The 17,964-nt window shown below is 51.7% G+C and overlaps 1 protein-coding gene across 3 annotated transcripts in view; it reads left to right on the top strand.

The window, feature by feature from the left end:
* Sh3pxd2a (SH3 and PX domains 2A) overlaps positions 1-17,964 on the top strand; it is a 200,814-nt gene that overhangs the window by 110,539 nt on the left and 72,311 nt on the right. For all 3 annotated transcript variants that reach the window (XM_028772972.1, XM_028772977.1, XM_028772963.1), the window contains exon 6: positions 12,681-12,709. In XM_028772972.1, coding sequence (XP_028628805.1) covers positions 12,681-12,709 — 29 coding nt within the window. The remainder of the gene's footprint in view (positions 1-12,680; positions 12,710-17,964) is intronic.

The raw sequence follows: 17,964 nt of genomic DNA, 5'->3' as shown, positions 1-17,964 counted from the left end.
ATGGGGACAGATCTGGGGTCTCTTAGTTCCTCATGGCTCTGACATCTTGTGGTCCTGTCAAAACTATAGTAGTGGTCCAAGTGTCTGATGACTTAGGCCTAATGACTATAAGAGCAGGAAACATAAACAAACAAACACTACCTCAAAGTGAGGAACAAGCTTTGTGAAATCCCTGGGATCCCTTCCCTTGGTGGTCTGTAAGGCGCTTGAGGCTGGAGGTGGAGCACCAAGCTAACTTTGAGATGCTTGGAACCAGCCCATGACTTCAGATCTGTGTGAATCTTTCGCCACCCGGTGGTAAGACTAAGTATTACAGCCACCTGCAATGGTACTGCCTGTCTATTGGTATTCTCCTAGGAAGCTGGTAATCCTTTCTACAGTTGAGGCAATTGGCCATATCTCCACCCCCACCCCAAGGTGCATGTCGATAAAGACGTCAGGGTGGTCCTGAAGACTTTCCTCTGGCCTCTAGAGCTCCTGGATAAAACTCTAAGGAAGGGCGCCATCTGGTGGGTACAGGATGCTCTGAATAATCAGACTCCGGGAGCCTGTTCCTACAAGTACTCAGAAAAATCTAGGCTTCCTTCCACTAACCATGCTCAGTCCCTCTGGCTCTCTAGCATGTAGCCATCTTACTTGTCACTGTGGTAGAGGTTGGGGTGGGGGTGATTAAGAATGTATACAGCTGGCTTCATGTCCCACTCAGTCTAGAACTTCCACTGACAGGCTGTGAGCCTAAGAGCCTAGCTCAGTGGTAAGGCTCAGGTGCTCAACCCCCAGAGCTACAGCCAGCCTTTCCACTTGTCCGAAGTGTGCCACTGATGTGACCACCAGTGGCACCGTCCCAGGTATGCAGCTGTCGTTACCAATTTCAGAACATTTTTACCACTCTTCTTAAAAGGTGTATCATTGTTACATTACGGCTGTTTTGCTTGCATGTATGTCTGTGTACCATTGGCCCAGATTTAGTGGCTAAGAGGGCCTTATTGCACATACCACTTGAGACCAAATAATCCCTAGAGTGATGTCTATCATGGCTTACCATCCGTCATACCCAATTCTTTCAGTACATTTGGGAGATGACACCGGCAGGGAGAGAGGGAAGGAGGCAGCCAGTGTTAATAGCAGCAGCTCTGCAGGAGGCTTGCCTGACTACAGGGGTGCCCAGCACCCCTTCAGCCCACACAAGCCCACTGGCACACAGCAGTTGTGGGGTGTTCTTAAGGCCTGAGTGAGTTAGACATGGGTGACTGTCCACTGTGCTAGCGGTGGCTCTCTGAGCATCCCTAATGGCCTGTTTCCGGGGAGCCTACCTCCCCAGCTCTAATCCCAGAGCCCTGTCTTCCTTCTCTCCTCTCCCTTCAGCTCCTCACCCTCCAATTCACCCTCGCTCCTCCCTTCCCTCCTCCCTTCGCATCTTTTTCCACAGTCACCATGGCGTCTTCTGGTCCTCCATTCCCCAGAGACAAGAAATGAGACTTTGTGAACCTTAGCCCCTTGAGCCTGACACCCAGTAGGTTCTCAGCAGACACAGTGTTGAGCGGCGCGTCTAGTTGATGCTACTAAGAAGGTTGGCGCCACCAAGTGGAGACTAGACTTTCACTTCCTCAAGTGAAAGCTACCTGAAGAGGCAAGGACTCCCAGGAGGGCTGAACTGCTGGTGTCCCATGTACAGTGGCCGAGCAGGAAGCAGTCTAACAGATGTCCAGTCCAGGAGAGCAGGAGCCTCGGAGAACCCATGGGGCCCATATACAGGGAGGCTGCGGTGGGGAGCGGCCTCCTGGCGAGCCTCTAAAAAATGGGGGTAGGCACGTCTACGACAGGCAAGTGGCGAGCCAAGTGCTGTCAGAGACATGGTTCTGAAGCTACATGGTGGAAATGTTTAGCAAATGTAGGGCTCCTGTCAGTGATGGGATGGATAATTGTGACACCAGTGAGGGATTCTTCCAGTCCCCTCACCTTTGAGAAAACAGTGTTTAATTGGGATGGGAAGGTGGTTCAATAGTGACTGCCACCATTCCTGCCCCTATCTGGGGTCCAGAGCCTGAGGGAAAGAAGTCCTTGGGAGACCTACAGCTGATGGAACCCAGTCCAATCCTGGAAACCGAGGTACGGAGAAGGCTGGTATTGCCTGTTCAGGTCTTGTCACCCCAGTGCTGGGGTCCATCAGAGTTCCAGCAAGCCTTTTACTTGTGGACATGCTTAGAAATGTAACGCACACAGTTGGTAGGCCATTGGGAAGACCCCAAGCTGGCATGGGGAGGCTCTTCCCCAAGTTTCCCCGGCAACAAAGGCCCTTGGCTGTGAGCCCCTGGCCTGCCTTTTGAGTCCGCTGTGTGGAATGTGGCAACCGCCTGCCCCTTTGTGGAGCTGCCTCATTAAGTCCGCCTCTTAGCCCGACACACTGAAGACATCTAGACTTGGCATTCATTCATTCATTCATTCATTCCTGTTCCCTGGGATCCAGGAGCCTCCAAGAGGCCTATCAGCCTCACAGAAGAGGGGATTCTTGGGAAATATGAAAGAAGTAGGGGCAGGCATATCCCAAGGGTCTTGGGACCCCAACTCTGCACCCTAGCAGGCCTCTGGTCTCGGCAGAGTGCTTTACCCACAGAGCCCAAGCCTCTTCCCATCTGTGCAGATGCTCTGTCACTTCAGCCTGGCTGCTTTTCCTACGTCCCTCCCAGTCCGTCCTCTCTAGCCTAACCTCCTCATCTCCCCTCAGTGCCCACCGTCCCTCCCTGTCCCAGACGGAGCTATCAGTTTGCCTATGGATCTTGGCTCCCCTAAAAAGCCTCAATCACAATAACCATGGGGCCAGTGCAGAGTGACCAGGAAGGGGAGGAAGACTATGTTAAGGTGAGCCTAGCAGCTAACTCTATACTTTATTACGCTCAGAAATATGGGCGAGGGATTCTTTACTGGAGCAGAAATGACTCACAGACAGATGGGTCACCAAAGCCCACCCCAGCTCACAGAGCTAGGAATCTGGAGCACAGCGCACACCCTGCAGACAGTTCAACAGATCGGATGTCCTTTTCAGGTGGCCCAGTTAGCTAAAGCCTCTTCCAGGCTCTGTTTCTCTGCCTCTTGTTTACAATTCAGCCTGCCCAAGAATAGCTCTCTTTACTGTTTACTCTTGGGGATGGAGGGAGGGGCCTAATGAGTCTGGTCAGTTTCAGGAACTTCCTGAAGCTATTTGAGTTACTTACTTTCAATCTCAAGAATGGAATTTTTTTTTTACGTTTTTTTAGTTTTTTTCAAGACAGGATTTCTCCATGTAGCCCTGGCTGTCCTGGAACTCACTCTGTAGACCAGGCTGGCCTCGAACTCAGAAATCCACCTACCTCTGCCTCACAAGTGCTGGGATTAAAGGCATGCGCCACCACTGCCCGGCTAGAATGGAATATTTTAATCCAGGAGAAAATTACTTTATAAACACTTTAGGGATGATCTGAGGTCAGTAAAGAAATCACTAGCCGCTGTGTTCTCTCCTTTAAGGTAGAGTCTTAAATAAAAGTAAAATTCTCCAGGCTTTTTTGCTTGGTTTTGTTTTGTTTGTTTTGGCACCATGAAATGAACCATGGAAGGACCCACTATATCATGATTTGTGTGTGTGTGTGTGTGTGTGTGTGTGTGTGTGTGTGTATGTGTGTGTGTATGTGTGTGTGTGTGTTTAACTGGTTTTTGTTGTTGTTGGAGACAATGTCTTAATTTTGTAACCTAGGTTGGCCTTCAGCCTGCAGTAATCCTCCTGTCTCAGCTTCCCAAGGACATGTGTGTCATGACACACCCAGCTCTGTCACAGTGTTTTGAGGTAGCAGTCACATGTGGGGTGCTTAGTGGCCGTCACCGGCAGTGGTCACTGTTTTGGATAGTACTAATAGAGACCGCTACCATCTTGCTGGAGAAATCTGGGCAGCTCCAGTTACAGTACCTCTAGGTATTTGTTGGAGGAAGAATTGGCGTATACTGTGTCCCTAGGGGTCAGAAGCTTGAGAGGGCTTTCTGGAAGGAAAGTCTGTGTCAGGCTGAGCCTTGGCGGTACGACACACCAGAGAGAGGGTTTGTAGGTATGCATCATGGTCATAAGCGTAGACGGCTCTTAGTTTGCAGCCTTGCTTCATTGTTACTAGCTGTGTGACACCAGGTGAGTGCCCTGGCCTCTCTGAGCCGCAGCAGTAAAGTGAGACTAAAGAGTATCTTGAAGACAATGTAAAGTGTGTAACACGGAGCCTCGCATCTCTGTATGGTTCGTTCTTCTGTCTTTGTGATTTAGGGTCTAAGACCTCCTGAGAGAAAACTGTGTGACCTCCAGGGTCCTGGTCCTGACAGAGCAGTGCAGGTGGCCCAAACTGGGAGACACTTGGGCCTGCCTACCGCCCACCTTTGGCATGGAGGCTGAGGCATTGGATCGGGTCAGGGCTGGCAGGTTAGGAGCCCGCAGCCAAGGATGCTTCACGGTGGTGGGCCCCTATGTCTGTCCTACATACCACACAGACCAGAATATCTGTAGATATGCCTGGGGCAGCTAGAGAGAAGCACTCTCTGCCACCCTACTGTGTCACCTAAACAGCGATACCAGACTGAGCTGAGACCCAGGCATGCTGTCTATATCCCTTCCTGCCTCTCCCCCTTCCCCTCCCTGTGCATTCATGCATCCCTCCTCCCCCATCCCTGCTCTAACTTTCTAAATGTTCTTTCTCTTTTGGGCTTTAGGCCCAGTACCTCCCTCTTCCAAGCAGCCCTCCCTGACCACCTCAGGCCGCTCTGACCTCCTTGCCCTGGGAATTCCTATACAGTAGACTCTTGTCAGTGCTTTATAGTATCCAGTCACGAATTGAGTTCTGTTTTCTTTCCTTGGATGTCTGTCTTCACTTATTAACCAGATGGCGTGCACTTCAAGGCAGGACCGTGTATCTTCCGCTGCGTGCCTGCTTCAGGCATGGCAATGCGTCTGTAACGACCTCTCGGTTAGGATATGGGTGAAGAGTGGATGTCGGATGGATGATGGATATGTGATGGATGAAGGGTGGAAGATGGATGGGTGTTGGCGGGTAGATGGCAGAGAACGCAGTATGGATGGAAAATGGAGGAGGAGGGCTGGAGGATGGAGGTAGGAGACATGATGGATATCAATGGCGGATAAGCCACTGACTTTCAAACATGGAAGGGCCTCTTTGACATGCTCTGTGGGGACTTCATAGTTGATTCCCATAGCTATATTTTGTGGCCAAGACTTTCGAATCCTTTAGAAATCTACGAATTACCTATAGCCAAGAGGCAGCCAGCAGAGTCGGCAGCAGGGTGTCAGGTGCCCTACGGGGGAATTGTACTACTCCACAGCAGTGGGCCTGCCCCCATGGACCCCTTGCTAGGAGCTTTGCTTTGTAGGTTTTTCCTCTCCCAGCTCTCTCGTGGGCTGCTTGGCAGAGTCTCCCACTGGGTGTGAGTCCTTGGCAGGTCACAGGTGAGAATCAAGACCTGTCAGTTCTCATGCTCTAAGTTGACATCAGTGTAATGGAACCAGTACCTTACAGCTTCACCCCTTGAGCAAGGACTACCAACTCTCCCATGGGCTTATCATCGTGCCAAGAGCTTTACACATTGCCCAAATTAACCCCGACTTTTAAAAGCAGGAATTGTTTTAGCCCCTCCATAATAGAAGGTCCAAGGAGCTCCAACATGGCAGGCGGCTGGACCAGGCTTTGAGCCCATCTGCTCTCCCTCCTCACTAATGCTCTGAGGCCCAGACCTTATGGAGCCATCCCTGAGCTTCGGGCACATCCAGGGCCCATGCCCACCACAGTGGGACAAGTCGGAGCCAGGGCCCATGCCCACCACAGTGGGACAAGTCGGAGGAGACACACAGACAGTGCTTTGACTTCTCTCTGTGGACAGAACCGTGGAGACTCTGGGATTCTTAGGAGATGAGCAAAATCTCTCTCTCCCTCCCTCTTCCCCTTTCCCCTTCCTCTCGCCCTCCTCTCCCCCTCCCCCTCCCCCTCCCTCTCCCTCTGTGTGTGTTTCTGTGTGTGTCTGTGGTATCTTCTGAAGTCTGTGATGGTCATAAGATCCAGCCTTTCTAGAACACAGGCTGGAGGACCCAAAACCCCTTCCTTAACCCCAGGAATTCAGCTTTTTCACCCAGAGCAGGAATCTGGCCTCTCTGGACAATCAACATGGTCACAATGGAGCCCATTCTCAGAACCCTGGAAAATGAATCCCCTTCAGAGAAAGGCCAGATTCTTGTTGGACACAGAGGCTTCAGTGCGGCAATTTAGATTGGGACACAAATGGGAGCATAGAATGGTATCCACACTCGCTTGCTCGCTCCCTCTGTCTGGCCCGGAGGTCACTGGCTCTTGAGACCATGCTGTCAAAGGCCAGAACAGAAACCTTGCTCCAGGCTATGGGGGTTAGAGCACTCCCAGAGCTCCACAGACCTCAGCTGACCGGGCCCCCGCTTTGCTCGGATGCTCTCACTTGGCTTCTAGAAGAACATGTTCCTTCTTTCTGTGGGTTGCGTGCAGAGTCAGAGTCTCACGGCATCATTGTCGGCTCCTCTGAGTAGCCGTCCTCTAGAGATAGGGAAATCAAAGCCCAGGAACTTGTCAGTGTTTTTTTTTAAATATGCCTGCCAACTAAGAATCACATCTCATATCACAACCCAACACAGGGAGACAGACAGACAGACAGACAGACGACAGACAGATTACTCAATCTGACATTTCACAAAACAACCTTGACTGTAAGCACTTCTGATGGTTTCAAGTCTATTCTAGATGAAACCCTTAGCCAGGGGTCCATACAATACACTCTTCCCCAGTGCCCCTATTCTAAGGAGTGCCTGTGTCCCAACTCTCAAAGTCACCCCAAGTCAGCCGTCTGGCAGCACAGCTGCTTCTCCTGAGCAGTTCTTAGCAGCAGCAGCAGACCTGCAGACGGGCACCCCAGGCCACACCACCAAAGTCAGCCAGCAGACAGCGGGGCAAGGACACGGCATGGAAGTGTGAGTCTGTGCTCCGTGCCAAGACTCAGTGATGGAAGGGAGGGTGGGGAGGGAGGCTTCAGGCCGCTCTGCTCGCTGCCAAATTCTACCTGTCAAGGATACAGCATCCTTCCTCATGGCTAGCCCTGGAGCTCCCTTCCCTGACTTTCCTCACCTGCCTCAGCTGCTCTTCCTGGCTCCTCCCCCTCTCTCTGGTCACCTTGATGGACAGGATGACCACCACCCCTTCCCAACAAGAGCCCAGAGCCTTCTGGAGGTGTGACCTCTTTTTGCCATCCAGTTCTTACCAGGCCCTGGTGCAGTCCCACTAGAGCATTGTGGGTCAGGACTGTCAGTCTAACCTCTGGATCCTGGGCAAGCTACTTGCTGCCTTAAGACCTTGGTCTCTCCATGTGTAAAGTGGATTAACACCAGCTCCACTTGCCTCTCAGCACTGAAGACCACGTGCTAGAGATCTCCCAAGAGTGTGGTATAGGGAGAGGAAATGTTTTGCTTTTCCTCAGGCTGTGATAAAATACCACCAACCAATACCATCAATCAATCAATCAATCAAACAATAAAAATCACCTTTTATTCACTCTGGGGACCCCAGTCCACAAAATGGTGCTGCCCCTACTGGTTGGATCCTTCTACCTCAATTAACTGAATCAAGATAACTTCTTCAAAGTCTGGCCAAGAAACCGCTCACAGACGTGCCTGCACTAAATCGGTGATCACACTAGCCATCAGAGGAATGAGGCGCAGGCGCAGGAGGCTAGCACACAAGGGCAAATCCTTTCTTCATCCCCCTACTCCAGCCTCTCCCTCTTCACTGGATGCTTCATGGGAGTGCCAGGGAAGAGCCCAGGCCTCACCCAGAGAAATGAAACAGGAGTCGGAAGGAGAAGCTGAGCTGTCTTGGAACTCACTCTGTAGAGCAGACCAGCCTCGAACTCACAGAGATCCACCTGCCTCTGCCTTCCAAGTGCTAGGATTAAAGGCGTGTACCATTGCCTGGCTTGTTTCAGGACAACTTTTGGTAGCTGTTTCTCTCCTTATGCCATATGTGTCCCTGGAATCGAACTTGGCTCATCAGGCTTGGCAACAAGCCCCTTTGCCTACTGAGCCATCTCCCTAAGCTAAGCATCCCAAGTTTAAAGGAATCTTTGCCATCTGGAGAACAGCTTAAAGGTATGCCTGGAGGCTGGCCTCCTGGTCACCGAGTCTGTCAGGTTGACACTATCACAAGGGCATTCCTTTTCCAGCATATTTGCTGCTTAAATTACTCTCCAGGGGAAGACATAGCCCTGTACACTCCTACCCCTAAGGTTCAGGTGACAAGTCAAGGCATGATTCTACCAGTGTTCACTCTGGGGAACCAGTGCATTTATTGGGTTTCCTTACAAAGCATAGGTTAGAGGTTACTTTCTGAAGTGTGGATACTCCTCCTCAAAAGACCACACCAAAAAGTTTTTACCCAGAAGGGATGATGGTTCGCCCATAGCCACACAGATGGTGTTCCTTCCCCTAGTCTTCCTGGGCCAATATACTCAAGCTCCTCCCCAAGGCTGTGTGCACTTAGGGCAGAGTTGCATACAGCAGGAGATATGGAACAGCTGGATACTCAGGAGAGGGTCTCATGCCCATGGCCACCCTTGTATGAGGGATATAAACAGTCGAAGCTTAACCTCCAAAGATGGCTGTTGTTGGGCTTCAGTGACAGCGTATAACAGTCTTGTACAACACGGTATACTTCATCCTCCTGGGTGTTGGCTCTGTGACTGTCCTCATCCTGTGGATGGAGAAGGGGTTGGGGTCACCTGGGGTCACCAGCACGGCAAGCAGCCTGGCTTGGAACGAGAGGCTTTGGCCTCGCATGAACTCCATTCCACCTTCCCCAGGAAGGGCCCCAGAGATAAACATCGTGTCTCTCCTTTTGCAGACACAGATGAGAGCTGTAGGGGGATCTTGGCCTTTTCTCTTACAGTCTAACCTGTGGACCACAGGGAACCACCAGTTCCAGTTTGCCCAGTTTGTTCCCCACAGGTCCCATGCTCCAATTGTCTTAGCACAGTTGGTACCTGTTGTCTTTCTTAGTCACCCCTGGCCAGCTAAAAGGCTGAACACCCTGATGGAGCCTGGGAGTCCTTTCCAATTACATTAGCTTCTGGCATCACAGAAGGGAGACGCTGCCCTCCCTCCTCTGAGTCTTCCTGTGGCTCCCTGGGACTTAGTGATTCAGCAGGAGGTCAGAGCCAGGCTGGACTGTGACTTCCAGGGAGTGGAGTACAGCCAGGGCAGCCATTGCCGTCACTAACCTAAGGCTGCAGTCGGGTGAGGTGGGAACTTGACTCGGGGAATTGGACCCCAACAGAGGGTGCCCGCTGTCCCGTCAGGCCAGAACTGACTGAAGGACAGTAGGTGGGTGTGCCCGAGGTGGGGGAGCCCTGCCTTTTCCTACCCTGTCTGGTATGTGAGGGATGGGGGAGTCCCAGATACCTAAGCTGCTTCTCAGCGGATTCAGCAGCTAAAAATACAGACTGGCTTTGCTGAAAGGTGCCCAACCGGAAATATCCTCAAAATTTCCTACTAGGGCAGTGCTTTCTCTGGGCTGGGGGCAGGCACCTTAGGGATTCCTCTGACTACCTCTCCACCAATTAGTTATGACCTGCCTGCCCCCACTGCCAAGACTCCTTTTCTACCCACCCAGTTGTCAGCCCCAGGGTGCTGCCTTCTGCTCTGCTCCAGCACCCATAGCTCCAGGAGGGTAGGGCTTGTGTGTCACCTCAGAGCTAAACCAGGGTTCCCAGTTTGGGGCCCAACCCAACCACACCCACTCGTTGCCTGATTCAGGGCAAGGAAGTATCTCTAACCCTTGCTCTTCTTTCCTGAAAGAAAGAAGCATAGTATCTACAGGGAGGAAGGTCCAGGAACCCTGGGGGAGAGCTACAGACTCCCATCATAGGACAAGGCTAGAGGTTTTGTCTGGAAATTTGAATATGTCGCTCCTACTTTGTACAAATATTACGAAGGGGTGGCTGGGTTGCTTATGCAACCCTGGCCCAGCCCCAGAGTCCTAAGGAAGCCTGTCAGAAGCACAGGCAACTACGTAGGGTTGGGTGGCTCCACCCTGAGTTTCTAGCCAGCTTTCTAGATGATTCTATTGAATGGTCAGCCCAAGATTCACTAATGTAGTGCTTGGTACAAAGGCATGCAAGACTTGTGACTTATATCTCATTCCTCTGTTCCCCTGCCCGTGGGGACAGCATGCCTGCCTCCCAACTCGGGCTGCTAACCAGTTCAAAGATAATCTCAGGTGCTCTTCAGCAAGGAAAAGGTAGCCATTGAAGTGAGGGGACCACTCCCTCCCTCTACTGGCAGCCTTGGGAATGGTCAGTGGGTTGTGGAGTCCCAGAACTCAGCAAGCCCTATGGGAAAATGGTGGCTCTGAATTGTCAACCGTGCCCTGCCCTTCTCCTTGGCCAGCCTCAATGGAAGAGCTGAAAAAGGAATTCCCTCTCTGGGTGGGAGACAGCCACCTTTCCTTGCTGGGAATTCTCCCCACATTTGAACATCAAGGGGGCACTGCCAAGCATCCTAGGGCACAGCCTCTGCCAGTCTGTCTTCTCCTTCAGCAAATGTCCTAGCTGGGTACTATGGCTGTGATAAAACAACCTGTACAAATCGGGGTGGAAAGGGTTTATCTGGCTTACACTTTCACATCACCGTTCATCACTGGAGAAAGTCGGGACAGGAACTCAAGCAGGGCAGGAACCTGAAGGCAGGAGCTGATACAGAGGCCATGGAGGGATGCTGCTTACTGGCTTGCTTCTCATGGCTTCCTCAGCCTGCCTTCTTGTCAAACCAAGGACCACCAGCCCAGGGATGGCTCCACCCACAATGGGCTCCCCCCCCCCATCAATCACTAACTAAGGACATGCCCTAAGGCTTGCCTGGAGCTTGGTCTTAAGAATGCATTTTCTCCCTTGAGGCTTCCTGATTTCTGTTGTCTCTCTTTTTTTTTTTTTGTCAAGTTGTTATAAACCAGTCACCACCCAAGGGAAACAGGGTAAGACACCCTCCCTCTTCTGAGTGATTGGAAACAAACTTGTGCCACCAAGTCCAGGTCTCCTCCCCTCCCCAATTCTTTTAGGAGGCAACAACAAAATCTCTGCCCCACAGGCCTTCCAGGTTTGATTCTTCCTGGAGACTTATGAACCACAAACCCCTCCTCACTCTGGGTGATGCTGGGCAGTGAATGAGCCTCATCTGCAAAGTGGGGCTGATCAAACTGGTCTAGAAGGACTGGCACATGCCAGTCATCACAGCACCCAGGAGGGAGAGGCAAGCAAAAGTTCAGCCTAGACTACATAGTGAGACCTTGTCTTAATACCAAACAAGAAGTACAGCTTCCCAGGCTCTGCCCAGACATTGGGCGATGGAGTGAGGTAGTGCCTGAATCCCTGAGTGTGTAGGCAATCACTCTCCTCTTGGCTGAGAGTCTCTCCCTATGGGCTGCCTGCCTGCCCTTCTCCAGTGAGACCCTCCTCCTCCAGGGAGCAGGTCCAGCTAGCTAATTTGCTTGGCCAAAAATGGGTAGCAAGTGGCATTTTCTTTGGTCCTCAGGGACTAGGAAGGCAATTCCTCTTGTCTCCAGATAAGTCCCAAGTTGGCCCCTGTGCTGTTTCCTGGGCATTAACAGAATTCAGATTTTAAGAATACGTGAGGCTGGAGACTGACCATAAGGGAGGGTGCAGAGGCAACCAGAGAGAGTCTGCCTCTGCCTGATACTGAGTCTAGGCCTATGGGAGCCCTGGAGGCAGAGTGAACAGACTCAAACCTGTCCATTCGGGGCAGATGGGGGATGGGAGGGGCTATATGCCTAAGGTTACCAAGAGTTATTTTAAGTGACATGATTTAAACCCAGTGCTCACTTTAGAAGCTCACTCTCCATTCCCACCACTCTCTGCTTCCTAGGTACCCCCCCCCCCGCAGTGTTCCACAGAGCAGAATGCCCAGTGTCAGCCTTAGCCTTTAAAGAAAAAGAACTATAGATGCTAAATATTGTTCCTGCATGCGATGTTTGCCCATCACCTGTGCCAGTCACAAAAGATGAAGTGGTTTAAAGCCGCTTGCATGCCTTGGCGGGGGAGGGGGAGCCTTGGGTACATGGGATGGGGCGCCACTGAAGCAAAGGGTCTTACAAACTAATTGTAGGAGAGTGAGCATGCCACTGGGCTAGCAATGCAAAGTTTTGGGAGGGTTCCAGAAGTGGGAATGGGCTCAACACTGGTCAGAGTGTGGGCAATCAACCACCTTCTGGTAGCCTCAGTTTCCCTGTTTAGCAAGCGGACTTGAACCTCCTGTTATCTCCCTCGGATCTAGTGAGGATTATAGAAAGGCGAGCCTTTTGGGCAGGCTGGGGCGCGGTCCGGGTGCGGTGAGGCAGGGCGGGGCGAGGAGGCTGATCGCGCCGGCGGGGAGGCCGGGCTGTTGGGGAGGCTGGGCTGCCGGGACGGCGGGCGGGTATCGCAGCGCGCAGTGCGTGCAACTGCGGAGCGCGCCGCTCGCTCGGCCGCGGCATCACATGAGCAGAGGCACCGGGAGCTGCCGGTGGGCGCCCCATCATCTGCAGCCCCGAGTCCCTGCCGGTCCTAACCATGTCTATCTGTTGTTGTTTCTTTTTCAGAGACTATGGCAGTTCCAAGAGGAAATCAGGTAAGGGAGTCTCGGCGCTTTTCTCTCTCACGCACGCGTCCCTCTGATCCTGCGCAGGACTTTCGGGGGAGGGGGAATGTCTGCCCGGCCTGCTGGCACCGTGGTCCTGTCTGCTGGGGGATGCATCTATTGCCCCCTCTCTGACCCTTGTCCTCTTAAGTTCTCTGCCACTCACACCTTCGTTCTCCTCTTTAGTCCTTCTGGCTCCTGGATGGGAGTGGGGTGCATGGGGTAGGGGATGTCTCGGGAAGGGTCGAAGCCACCGCAGCATCTTCAGCCGGATCCTGCACCCCAGCCGCAGGAGCCACTGCTGGATACTGCTGTGCCTTTTCCGTGCGTCCTTCGCGCTGCGGTGGAAGAGTTTGTGGATATACAGGGTCTTGCGTGGGAAAGTGAGAGGGGAATGAGAAGGGGTCGCTCTTGAGAGACTTAGGTTTGTTGGACCTGAACCCTCCCCCCAGCTCTGAGCTTGCGCTCCGGGGTTGTGTGTGTATTGGGGGGGGGGGAATCTGCTGCAGCCGCGTGGCTTGCAGAGACGTAGGAGGGGGGGTCCCCAGTCCCCAGTAGGTATAGGCCCTCCCCAAGAAAAAGAGCGAGGTTATTCTCTGACAGCGAGGCTGTCTCTAGAGGGCCAGAAGATTCTGGGTGCGGGAGGCTCTCCCAAATGGCACACGTCTGGGTGTGGGCGGGGTGTAGTTACTTGGGGGAGGGCGATCCTTTAAAATTAGTGGGGTGAGTTCTGGGATGCAGTGCTGGGGCAGAGCGAGTTAGGTTGGCATGTGTGATTTCTGTATGTGTTTTATGTATGGTGGGGCGTCATGGACAGTCTTCTGAAGAGTCTGACTCTTGGGGATAAGTCCAAATAGCTCACATTCAAGGGCCCTATGTCTCGATGTCGGAGGTGGGAGGTGGGAGGTGGGAGGAGGTGTGTGTGGGTGTTAGGGTCTGTGGACCAAGTAGAGGCTTGCGTGCTGCTCGTGGTGGGTGGGAATTGAGATGGAAGTAATTGTATTCTGTGTCCTTGTAAGTATAGGATTGGATGTGCTGTGTGTACAGATGCTCTCCCATCAGCTAACTGGGAGGAACAAAGTTGTGTCCTTGGGTGTGGGAGACCAAGTATTGGGTTGTGTGGACGTGGGTGGTCCTGCTGATAACTGGGCAGTACCTGTGTCTGCATCTTTGTGTGCATAGGCTGTGCCCTCTGTGTATTGGCTGAAGCCTGTTCAAGCGTGTTTATATACTTAGTTGTGGGTAAGACGTGTGTGTGTGTGTGTGTGTGTGTGTGTGTGTGTACATGTCTAACAGCTGTGCCGGGGTATCTGAGCTATGTCCTGAAGCAGAAGGGCATCTCCTTTTGTGAAAAAGGAGAGTGAGGAGCCTAAAAAGTTTTGTCATCAACACTACCAGCCAAGAGAACTGGGCTGGAAGGGCAAACCTGGGCTCTGATAGCCAAGACAATTGTCTGAAGTGTAAGTCTAATGCACTAGGTAATGCTGAACTCCAGCTTACTGCTTGGCTTTGGGAAGTTTCTTCATTGTGTTTAAAACAATAATGATGATAATACCTGCCTCGTATAATATAGAATATCCCATAATATAGAATAGCACATAATAAAACTATAGCATCATGTAGTAATATACAGTACTATTATATGGCGTATATGTTATATATCTGTATTATATATTCTATATAGTGCTATATAATAGTGCTATTATAAAATACTATAGCAGTAGTGGTTACCATTGTCCTTGTGGTCCGCCTGTTTAAGGTGGGGTCCTGCTCCTCCCCCCTGCCCTACCAAGGGTGCCTCCTCTCTGTTTCACTGCCTTCCACCTCCATCCAGGAAAAAGACAGATGAGGAAATTGAATTTACATTGGTATGCTTATGGTAATGGCCACTTAGTGTCATGGTTAAAGTGCCAGGCTGGAGCCAGGCTCTTTCTGCTGTGACTCTTGGGAGATGTTCTCTCTCTCAGTACCTATTCTGTCTTTTGCAAATTAGGAATATTTGCATCCACTTTGTGGCGGTTAAGTTTTCCTCTTTAGGTAGCTAATCTTCGTATGTACTTAGGTAGGCCATCTTGCCCAGATGTTTGGTCAGGCCTTAATTTGTATGTTTCTGTAAGATGTTGTTTAATGAAATTAACATTTAAGTCAGTGAACCCTGAATAAATTTAATTACCCTCTCTAAAATGGGTGGGCCTTATCCAATCAATTGAAGCCCTTAATAGAAAACATGCACGCGTGAGCACACACACACACACACACACACACAGACCAAGATCTGCCATAGCTTGCCTTTGGAGTTGACTGCAGCTCGTTCCCAGGCTCCCGACTGCTCCCTTATTAGACTTGTGCTCACCAAGTCTCCACAGCCATGTGAGCCAATTTCTAAAATAAATCCTTTATTTCCCCTCTATGTGCACATCATGTTGGCCTGTTTCTCTGAAGAACGCTAGCACACACCTCCACACACACACCTCTATGGCAGTAATGAAGACTAGATACGTTAGTGTCAGAGTGTGGCTACATCATTCTCTGCAGGAGAGAAGGCCTTCCTGAGGCGCCAGTTCCTGTTACTCAGTGAGCCCGCGGTGCCCAGAATTTCACATGTGTTCATATTCTGCTCTACCACACTGCAAGGAGAAACCACTGACAGCTCCAAGCACACACAGAATCAGAGTCCAGGTTTAGAGCTCACTCCCGCTGCACAGTGGAACTACCCAGGGTCGCTCGCACCGAACAGGTAGGGGCTGTTTTTGTCTGCTTTCCAGCCAAGTTCCAAAGCTTGGCTCCTTCACAGAAGATCCTTGCTGCTCATGGAACCGAGGACACTTTTCTAGAAGCAGTCTGGACAGGGTCCAGGTTTGCTCTGTCTCGTACTCTGGTGAGCAGGTACATGTCAGCAGGTACATGTCATTGTGCCCTGCTGGAGTTTAAAACTTCTAAAGCAGGGTTCCAGTCAGAGTGCTGATTTGGTATGCATGAACTGTTAGGCTTTAATCCCCAGGACCCGATAAACCCAGTCTGGCAGTCTGTGCCTGCAACCTGGCCACTCGGGAACTCTAGGTAGGAGGGTCAGAAGCTTAAAGGCGGCCTTGGCCGTACAATAATCATCCCTGGTTACATGAGACTCTGAACCAGTTCTCGAAGTCCTGGATAGACGCTACGGTGGGAAAGGCTGATTGACAGGCTGATGAGAGAGCATCAATGCTGTGGAGAGTTGGGCTGTTGGAAGTCTAGCACCTAATCATTTTGACTCGTCATTCGTTTCACCCATAGCCGTTTTTTGCCTCTGTCTGTATGTGACCTAACATTCTTGTGACCATTAAGTGAATCATTTGGGATATATGAACAGAACCCTAGTTTCCACCAACCAAAGGCCTAAGAATACTGTCAGTGTTTCCTGAAGCCTCCAGTGGAGCCTCCACCCCACCCTCCCCATGCAGCTGCTGCCTGCCCACCTGACGGACCGATGGATTTGAAAGTGTATCGCTTTATGACTTTGCTTCTGTTCCTATAAACAAGATTGCAGCCGCTTTGGAACATGCTATTTGGGGGAAACATGAACCTTTGTTCTTAGGCTGTGGTTACTCAGAGTGGGCTCTGGAATGAACCAGCCACTTTGTTCCTTTGAGGTGAGAGAGCTGCTTCTGTAGTAGATGAGATCCTGTCTCCCCCTCCCCCTCCCTCCCCCCCCCAAAAAAAAGGGGGGGAGGGGTGTGCAGAGCAGAGGAAGAACAATGTCACGTGGCATACAGCCTGGTGAGGGGACAGGACCGGTGACATTTGACAGAGAGAGGGGGTGGCTTGAACTTTTTCTGCATCTCTCCTCCCTGGCCCCCCACCCCCAAATCTTGCCATGATCTGGTATTGTCTGCTGAACGACCAGAAGAGATCTTTGGGCCCTCTCTTCTTTCTGCCTGTCAGTCAGACCTCCTGATCCACTCACTTCTGCCTGTGCCCCCTGTCGTGTGGGTCAGAAGCCTTCCGCCTCCGAGGGACTCCCCTCAGCTTCCCCAGAAGCCCCCAGGGCTTCCACCTTTACTCCTGCCGTTGCCATTCCCCGCAGCACCGCTAGAGGGCACTCTTGAAATACATTCCAACCCTCCTGAAATTCCCCGAGGGACTTCCACACCACGAAGAACAACTCCTTTTTCTGGCTTCAGAGCCCTGCATAATTGATCCCCGCCTCCTTTGTGACCCGGGCTCTGCCCCTACACACATTCCCACCAGGTCGAACCTGTTCAACCGCACGGTCATCGTCTGCTCCTCAGACGGCACGCTCATTCCTTGGCGACCGTGGCTGGCTCACTCTTTGTTGTTTACCGTCTCGGAGGAGCCACCCCGGCCGCGCCCTCTGAAATCTCTGCTCCTTCCCTGTGGCTGGCACTCTAACTTTGTACGCGTTCTTGCTTACTGCCTATCTCCCACCACCTTGAAACCTTGGCCGTAGGGCATGCGCCCTACAGTGATTTGGAGTAATTTGGAAACTGAGTACCTGGATCATGCGGCGAGTGAGACTCAGGAAAGGTGGCCTCTCACCCAGGCTTGGGGGACGTTGGACACAGAAGGAACTTTTCTGACTTGGGAGCAGAGAGCCAGAGGCTCTGGTTATCCAGAGAGAGAACCCTCAGAAATCTGAGCAAGCTTGTTTGGAAATCAGTTATATGACCTTATTGAGCTCCCCAGCTGTATGCCAGGCACAGAACACATGCTGGTGTTACAGAAATATGCCTGCTATTTGGAAGTTCGCAGTGACAAGCTGTTCTATGAAAAGGCACTGTGTGTCACAGGGGAGCGATGGAGTAACATGTACACCAGCCACTCAAGCAGGACTATGGCAGGGAAGAGGATGAGCAGGGCAGTGGGGGGTAACGGGTGGGGGTGGAGTGGGGCAGGATGTCGAGGAGGTGGGAGGTTACAACATAGATTGCACAGGATGTTGTCGTTTTCTGAATGAACTGAGGGTCACTAAAGAGATGTGTTGGGTACAGTGATGTGATTGCGATCGATTTCCTGGCTGGTGATTGGAATTCCTCCATCGAGGGGAAAGAGGTGACTGAGATGGCGAACTCCAGCGTCCGTGGCAACCCTGGGTGGATTTGCTGATTCAGTTGGGACTTTGAGAAAGTCTGGGAGCCAGAGAGTGTCCGTCAAGCTGCTTGATATTCCTGGTTTGCTTTCTGTGGTAAAACATTCTGAATAAAAAGCAGCTTGGAGAGGAAAGGGTTTGTGGCTTACAAGCTCACAGT

The sequence above is a fragment of the Grammomys surdaster genome, unplaced genomic scaffold (assembly GCF_004785775.1).
Source record: "Grammomys surdaster isolate TR1022 unplaced genomic scaffold, NIH_TR_1.0 66, whole genome shotgun sequence".
NCBI classification, from domain to species: Eukaryota; Metazoa; Chordata; class Mammalia; order Rodentia; family Muridae; genus Grammomys; species Grammomys surdaster.
This window is presented reverse-complemented; position numbering and strand designations above follow the sequence as displayed.